Here is a 9,057-nt window from a genome sequence, read left to right as displayed (position 1 = left end):
GATGAAAGTTCAGTTCCCCTGCTGACCTGCGTTTGACCCATTCACGACCGGGTCGAGCTGCTCTGTCTAATAAAACTCAGTGGGCCGACTCCTCCGCTGACCCCCGTGTGGACAATGTGATGATGTCTGACTGTTTAGCCTGGTGTTAATCACTGTGCGGTGAGAATCACGTAATTGTCGCTTCAAGCTGACAAACTTAAATTTCACCCTTGACAAGTTGAACCACAGTGAAAGGAGGAAATCCCCTTCACGCTGAACACATACCTTAAATCTCACCGAGGAGAATTTAGATAAACACAATAAATTCAACATGGCTCATAATTTAACAATAAAAGCTCACGGGTAAGACAGTTTTATTCATCTAGCACAATTTTATTACAATTCAGTTCAGCAACAGTAATGTTTAATGTTCATCTGGGGAATCGTCTAATTTGTGTCCACCTGAGGAAGAAAACACGTATATGATGGATGATTGTCAGGAAGCGTGTTGGTGACGTCGCTCTGGGTTGTACCTTCTTCCACGGCTCGCTGCAGAAGCTGCAGGAGGACGGATGAGGCCCAAGATAACACCAGTCCATCACCGCTCAGTTTGTGAGTCACTGCACAGATGCACAACATTAACGTTTGGCAAAGAAACTCTACATTTAAAACATGTGATGGAAAGAAATAACAAGCAAACATCTGGCCACATATGAGGAAGAGACAGTTACTTAAGATCAACCTCATAGTTTCCAATAATAAATGTGCTGATATATGAAAGCTGACATTTAATTTAATGAGATAAATATCTACTTTCAAACCGCTGATATTGATGTTTTATTTTTTATAAAAAGTTAATTAACGAGTGGATATAATAATCACTTAATATTTCAATTATAAGCCATTTGTTGCCAGTTTGTTAAACATCCCTCCAGTACAATATTATTCAAATCCACCAGTATAGTTTACCTACTTATAAACCCTTTAAAAATCGGACTTATTAGACATCTAACAGGCTTTTAAGAACCAAATATACAGCAACTACTGCTTACACAACTTTTTTCTTTAAATTACTGGACAGTGAAACTGAAATGTAATTTTTACTTTTTTATTTATAACATTTTAATCATAGGATATCTGTATGTCTGCGTTACATATAAACTCACCTGAGAGTGAAGTGTCATCTTTGTCTCGGCTGTTTCGCTGCAGCACTGAGCGATGTCCCTCTGTAAAACACCAACACTGTTTTCTCTCTTTGTGCAGACTTTTCACAGCAGCCATCTTTATCATGTAAACAAATCTGCTACTAATCACACTATCACGTTTTCATTTACAAGACGATGAGCTTTAATGAGAGTGATGAGCGACACTTGTGTTTACCACCTCATGTCAATATGGCCACTGTGGAAAAAACACGAAAAGCAGAGCAGTTGTGTTGTGAATGTGTTCTTACGTGCTCCTTTCAGGTATAAGATGGCCTGTGGAGTCCAGTTCCTCCTCTGGAAAATCAACAACACAGCTTCATCTCACACTGATGTTTCTACACATTCATTATAAAACCCAGAGACGCGAGCTGCCACTCACCTGTGGAGCCGTCCAGCACTGAGTCACCAACATCACCACAAACAACGAGACTATTAGAGACATCGTTGAACTCTGGAATGACATTTGGTTTGATTCAAAATCAAACAAATTGTATGACTGATAATAATTTTTAAAAGTGCTACAAACTTATATTTTCCCATCAGTTGAAAACATTTTATTTTTATTTCCCTAATTTATTATATTTTTATTTCATTCTTTGACTAAACAAAACAATATAAATGCAAACACAAAATCTCAAATCTTGAATGAAAAGGAGCAGAAAGTAGAATAATCTTATGTAATCTGCCCCTTTTTCACAAGACATTATTAACACAGCAAATAATTCAATAAAATAAAATAAATAAATAAATGTTTATGTTTTAAATGTTAAGCAGTGTTTAGACATTTAATAAATGGGTTATGACAAGTGTACACAGATATAGGACATGTCAAGTGTTGATTAATACACACATACTCAAACAGATCTTGCAGTTTCCCTATAGATTTTATGATATTTTATGTATTTGTTGTGATTTTACACTATATTTTATGTTAATGCAGCTTTGTTCCTTATTGTCATTAATCTGTTCACCAGCCTCCATGTATGGGCTCCTAAATATACCAAACTATTATTTCTGCCCAAAACATCTTTATAGTGTGTGATAAACCACTTTGAATGTGTATATGGTGCTTAATCATGTGAAATGATCAAAAACACACATTTTATATTAACCCACTTAACACACACACATTGGAAGTTAAATAACACTCATATCATACCTTTAATTTATCTATCATCACAACTTCCCTGTATATTGCAACTAAACGGGACAGTGCAAGCAATAGTTATAAATATAGTATAGACCATCTATGAAGCATATATATTCTACATTCAGTGAATATTGGGACTTCAGGTAAAAACATATATATTTTTTATATATATATATATATATATATATATACAATTAAATTCACATTATAATTGTCACAGACTGTCAAAGTGAAGAAAAATCTTAATTCAACTCTTGTGAATGGAATAAGAAAACAACAACAACAATTATTACAACTAATAATAATAATGATAATAATAGCTTACCGTTAATTTGCTCTCCCGCAGGCTGCAGTTTGAGTCTAAATGTTTGATTTCTGATTTGTGCTCCTCTCTTTTCTTTAATAATTAATAATGAATTAATTAATAATAACAAACCCCCTCATCACCAGCGTCAGTGATGGGGCTGATGTGTAACTAAATCACGTCACACATTAAACTGTCTTTCAGCTGACGAAGATGACAGGTGCTATTAAAACTGTCACTGCTCATTAACCACACACACATATAAGAGTTTGAAACTTTGAGGTCCCTCATTAGAAGCAGCAGCAGCAGCAGCTTCACTGGGTCACTGTTGACACTGGTGAGAGTTTATGAATGGAGCTGAGGTGATGACAGCCTGTATGTGGGTGTAGACACCTGCAGGACGCCTAAGGCTGGAGATCGGGTAAAAGCTGCGAATGTTGGTGAATTTATTGATGTTTCCTATAAAAGGATGCTTGAGTCATTACTTGTCATACTGCAAAAGTCACTTTTGCACATCAATTGCACACGGATTTACGTGACTTCAAAATAAAAGTAGCACTTTACAACACAGCCCAACATTCACAGTCATGAACAGAGAAGACAACGGACCCGTCACCCTCCACACCCGGAAAAAATTAAATTGCACTCAAAACTACATAGACACACAAAATGTGGTAATTACTTCCACCATGGAGGTTGTGTTCCATCCATTTGTTTGTTTGTCAGCAGGATCACGCAAAAGATAGATGGTGGGAGGATGGGACATGGGTCAAAAGAGAAACTGTTACATTTTGGCAAACCCTTCATTTTTTTCCTACTTATTTTTGAAATCTTTTCTGATTTCACTGTGAATAATTTATTCTTGATGAAAATAAATCAGGCATGTATAATTGTAATTTGTGTGTAATTTGGTGCATTTTGATTGATTTTAAGGGGACTGTTGGGCCTTGGCGGAGGTTTGTGCTCTACTTAGAGCCATTCTGGTTTTGTTTCTCACTATCTCATTATTTGTCCGTCTGTCTGACATTAGCAGGATTACTCAAAAACTACTGAACCTATTTCCAAGTAATTTTGTGGAGGGGTGGGTCATGACCCATTACGGTTTGGAGCAGATCTTTGACATGACATGATAGAGTGTTAGTTTTGGCAAAGGTTTGCAAAATCCTTTCACTCATTTTGCATCTGCTTGTAGATCTTTTCTGATGCCATTCTGTTGTTATTTTGTGTTTTCTTTGTCGATCATTTTTGTCTCATTGTGGTTGATTTGTTCATCCTCTGCAGTCAGTGTGCCTCTCTCAGTGATATTATCACTAACTCTTTGGGCAGGTGACCAGTGGTCCCCCAACCGATATGGATTTATGGGGACCCTTGTGGATAGTAGGGAGTAAAAATAATTCTGATACCATTATTTAGGCGGATATATGAATAATTAAAAAATATTCCAAAGTTGTTGTATTTTACAGTTTAACCATAAACTATATAATAGATATCTTTTAAATAAAAATAAAATAAAACCACATATATATCACATTAACTGAGAAAATAAACATTTTATTTTTAATATATAAATGCACATCATTTCTGCATTCACTGTTTATTCTGTAGAACAAAAGTTTTTCATAGTAACCTTTGAGTATTTCTGTAAATACTGGGTATCTGCAGGACACAACACTGGGAAACAAAAACAGAAATCAAATAAAAAAGGTAAAACCGACGCACATTAAGTACAATCTATTGTAATAAATTATCCTTGGTGACATATTTAAAACTGTGACAACAAAAAAAACCACATAAAAGAATGTATGAAAGTCAATTTATTTCAAGTTTGCATTTACAAAAGTAACAGTTCAACATCTCCACAACAAGCTTCTTCTAACTTTAACCAACCTCAGTGACATTTAGCTCCACCTCAGTATAATGTACAAAACTCCAGTAACACTTGATAGAAAAAAGCTCTCAGTGAGTTTTTCAGGCACGATCTGCAGGAGTGGCTGCTGTAAAAGGCCCCAGACTCTCTGGGAGTTGATCCAGTGGTCCCACATTTTCAGTCCATAAATATCAAGACTGGAATGATACAAAAAAGGGAGACCTGCTTCCAATCTTTAAAATAAAAAATCTGTCATGGTAACTTAGTCCAAAACTGTTTCCATCTGACAGACGTAACTTCACGTCAGTCAAATGTCCACATACAAACTTTGTGCAGAAAAATAAATGATGATTCACAGTCATGGAGTGGCAATGACCAAAATATACAGTAACTGTTAGAAGCTATGATAAATACTTAAAACTCTCCTCCAATAGGAAACAACCCACTGTTATACCATCGTGTTGCTCTCACCAATTTTATCCACCAGCTGAAAATGAAAAAGACAAAACAGGGTTAGTTATAGGCCACAAAAAAATACATCCAACATACAGATGTAGATACACTGTATATTTAAAAAAACATTTTGAAATGCTACGCAAAACTCTGTATGCACTAACTTTCTGATAGATATAATAACCCCTTCCAAGGAGGATATGTTATCACCTCTGTCCATTTGCTTTTTTGTTGTTCACATTCTCAACAGGATTACGCAAAAATTACTTAACAGATTTCCATGAAACTTGGTGGGAGGGTTGAACGTGGGCCAAGAACAAACCCCTTAAATGTCTCTAAACATTACGAGACAGGGTGTTTTTAACGTTTTCACCCTTTTCACCCTTTTCCCAGGGAATAAATCTTGGATCCTTGGGGAAAAAATCTGCCATATTTAGGGGATTTGCTTCACTTAGTGACATTCTAGTTGTGTCTGTGTTTTCACCTCAGAGAAAGGGCAGACAGTATAAAAGAAACCACCCTACTTCTCCTTTAGTTTACAATTGTTTTGTACAGACTTGGTTCTGAAACAATAAAAGTTAGGGGGGGGCGTTCATATAAAACCAAAACGGCCTGATGGGAAGGAGGTCTGACCCATTAGAAAGACTTACATAAGAAATAAAGGGATTATAAAACAGATGTTGACGGGATCATGAGATGAGATAAAGTTTTTCTCTGAAGAGGCGACAGATTTGTAAAATATCTGCTCTGCTGAGACCAGTACAGTGTGTCACAGTGTATCACATTCAGCACAGAGCTACACTGAGTGAATCATGTTGAACACTGACTGTCTTTATGAACCTGTGAAGGCCTCACACACTAACAGATTCAGAGTAGAATCCCAGGAGGCCGAGTTCACAACAACAGAGACGCTGTACTTTAACTCTTTCTCACTCTGATAAAAGCCTGGAAACCATTAGATTATATACAGGTCTATACAGGTCATATTTGCCTGGTTTTAGGTTATAGAAATAATTATCTATTAAAAAATAATTGTATAAATAATAGTAAAATCAACAAGAGTAGAACAATATTCACTTTTAAAGTGAATATTTAATCAATGTCAAATTACTGTAAGTAAAATTTAAGTATGGTTAATTTCAAGCAAATATTTGTGTCAGTGTGGTATTAACACTATAATAAAGCTCCCTGTCTTTCCTGTTTGTGTTTTATTCTTTTGATAACTGTTTAAGCAAAAATGTCAAACCAGTTCCCTTTTCCAGCTCTTTTTCACACATACCATAGTAAACTGAATAGGGTTTTGAATTTTGGCTCCAATAAAACAAGATGCATCACCTCAAACTGTGAGAACATTTAAATTTCAATGTTCTGAATCAATTCATCAAAAGAATAGACCAATTAATCTAACAACCCTTAGTTTTTACCCCAAAAAAACAGTTTCACTGAATTCATCTATTCCTTAATTCAATATCTTTACACTTTTATATATCTATCATTCATTTAATTCATGTTTTCCCATGAACATTTTGTCAACAGCTCAGGATTTAACTTTCACATATATCCTTTAACTACATAGACAACTTCAGTTAAATTCAGATTTATTTGTAAAGCAGTTCCCACCATGCACGTCCAGCAGAACCAGACTCAGAGAGATAGACCGACCCACTTTGAAAGGTGACTAAAGAGTATTTGTAATGAATCCTCAAAACGGCTAATCTCAAATAATTGAAATGTATGTTCAGTTTTCTTGGTTTATTGGTGGACGTGATACTCACAGAACTGATCCCAGGTAAACTGAGCAAAGAGCCGATCACAGGAACTCGTCTGATGAAGCCCACTGCCACTGGGAAGAATCCCCTGTTACACAGAATGAGGGGAGAGGTAAATCAGTTCACATTCATTCAAGAATAGGAAGACAGAGAGTTTGTTTTCTGCTGACCTGAACAAGAGGAAGAAACCGTAGATCTCCAGAACGACTCCAATGATCGGCCAGCCGATCAGAACCACCAACACTCCTCCAAGGAAGAAGCTGGTGGCTTTGAATTTGTGTCTCTGGAAGAAAAATCTGAACGTGCGCTCCAGGCCGATGACGAAGGACAGACCAGAGACGAACAAAATCTGTACAACAAACACAGAGAGCATCACAGGTCAAGACATCTTTCAGTCAACACAAGGGAGATGTTTGACAGTGTGTTGACATCAGGGATCAACTCACGTTTCCAATGGCGAGGAGAGCTTTATCAAAAAACAGCATCATCCCGAAGAAGAGGAAAAACACGCCAAACCCTGTCAGCCCCATCCCGATTTCTGGAGACGTTAAGAGACAAAGGATTTGTTGGTGTGTGCACATGGTTATATCACACATCGTACATTAGTATTATCAAAACAAAAATGTAACTTCTGTAGACAAAGCGACAGCTGTGGAGTATAACAAAGATCATGACAGTGACAGTTCTCAAACAATGAATAACAGAACCCTCTGCAAAATATGGAGTAAATATTAGTCTCTATACAACTTAATGAGTAAAACGTAATTGAAACTAATAATTAAACTAATTAGCGGTTAGTCAATTGATCATTTCTTTCAATCAATCAATTAATGCATGTCCTCCGATTGATCATTTTGTGAGAGCTGCAGTATTGAGGTCCCGCTGATACATGCACTTGACCTATTGTGAATCAGAATCAGCTGTCAATCATGATGTTTCACCCGGTTTTCATAGCATCAAATCAATAATTAAAACCAAACTAATCATAAACAAGCACCTGAATGAACATCTTTGTGATAAAAACTACCTAAAGCAACAGAAACTATCTTGGAGAAAAATTTATTTGACTATTACTTTTTAGCTTGGCTCAGGTTGTATCCACTAACATGGAGGAGGCAGGATTTGTGACCTGTTCTGCAGCCAGCCACCAGGGGTCAATCAAGATGCAATGGCTTCATTTTTGGGGAGCTGTCATGTTGTCCATCTTTATTTACAGTCTATGGGTCATATTGACTTGATAACCCAAGTCTGAATCTTTTTGTAGTAATGTTGCTTGTTTTTGGAGTAATGGAGTATCTTTGTATTTGTTTTGTGTATCTTTGAAGTAATTTAGCTTCTTTTTTTTTGTCGTTGTTTAATTAACTTTCTAACAAGAAAGGTTCACTTCAGACAGAGGCTCCAGCACTGGGGCCCCCTGACCCTGTGGGCCCCTGTGCCCCTCCAGTAATCCTTCCATGGCGAGGACCATTGTGTATTTAGAGAGTTTAGAGTTTTATTGAATGAATGAGCTGAATAAAAACTAGGAGCCTATATGAACAGTATAATGGAAATTATAAAGATAATATAATGTAATAATGAAAATATAATGTAATAAAGAAAATGTAACTTAATAATAATAAATATAAACAACCTAATTCTGAAAACATATAAAGTTAAAAATAACGTTAAAATACAAAAATATAACGTAAAATTATAATGTAATAATGAAAACATATAAAGTAAAGAATATAAAATAACAATGAAAAAATATAACGTAAAACATATATGAGTTATCCCTACTTTATTTGGTTTAAACAAGTTACAATGACGTATGACACATTACGTCACACTGCTCTCAGCCAATAGGGTTTGGGCTCTGATCCTCACACATGAACCGGATTGAAAAGGTTTGAGAAACAAAGCAGAGAAACAGCACAAGCGGAACTTACTCTGAGAGTCTGTGAGGGAGATCATGGTGACGTCCGCTGGAGAAACGACCAAAGCACTCGAAACTCAGCGGATCAAAGCCGCGGATTTGAACGTTGAGGCTCAGGATAGTGTTGATGCCTCCGCAGCAGTGGACCAGCGGTTTGTGCCACAGACACGTCCTCCACAGCCACGTCTTTACGCTGTCCGCCAAAGATCGTCTATGTAGGGAAGCTGCTTGTCTAAAGCCTGCACTCATGCAAAACAAACATTAATTTCGTTTTATTAATTGGTTTCCATTTATTTTCAACTTCATTACTTTTGACTTTCCTTATTGTTTAAATTTCTTTAAATTGAATTTTAAGGAGATTGCATTCATTGATTTGATAACGTAAGTCAATAGTTAAACGGATACAGCCCATAGG

At 36.3% G+C, this 9,057-nt stretch overlaps 2 protein-coding genes across 2 annotated transcripts; both read right to left on the bottom strand.

Moving 5' to 3' along the window:
• Window positions 1–369: 369 nt before the first annotated feature.
• Window positions 370–2,675, bottom strand: LOC117763325 (spexin-like). Its single transcript, XM_034588341.1, has 5 exons — window positions 2,660–2,675; window positions 1,564–1,635; window positions 1,433–1,478; window positions 1,146–1,205; window positions 370–599 (listed from the first exon to the last, which is right to left on the bottom strand). Exons 2-5 carry the CDS (start codon window positions 1,624–1,626, stop codon window positions 427–429), a joined length of 342 nt encoding a protein of 113 aa, XP_034444232.1. The 5' UTR covers window positions 1,627–1,635; window positions 2,660–2,675; the 3' UTR covers window positions 370–426.
• Window positions 2,676–4,435: 1,760 nt separating this feature from the next.
• On the bottom strand, window positions 4,436–8,859 carry golt1bb (golgi transport 1Bb). Its single transcript, XM_034588163.1, has 5 exons — window positions 8,656–8,859; window positions 7,174–7,265; window positions 6,898–7,076; window positions 6,734–6,815; window positions 4,436–4,992 (listed from the first exon to the last, which is right to left on the bottom strand). Exons 1-5 carry the CDS (start codon window positions 8,678–8,680, stop codon window positions 4,954–4,956), a joined length of 417 nt encoding a protein of 138 aa, XP_034444054.1. The 5' UTR covers window positions 8,681–8,859; the 3' UTR covers window positions 4,436–4,953.
• Between the last annotated feature and the right edge of the window lie 198 nt (window positions 8,860–9,057).

This window comes from Hippoglossus hippoglossus, chromosome 6 (genome assembly GCF_009819705.1).
Source record: "Hippoglossus hippoglossus isolate fHipHip1 chromosome 6, fHipHip1.pri, whole genome shotgun sequence".
In the NCBI taxonomy this organism is placed as follows: domain Eukaryota; kingdom Metazoa; phylum Chordata; class Actinopteri; order Pleuronectiformes; family Pleuronectidae; genus Hippoglossus; species Hippoglossus hippoglossus.
This window is presented reverse-complemented; position numbering and strand designations above follow the sequence as displayed.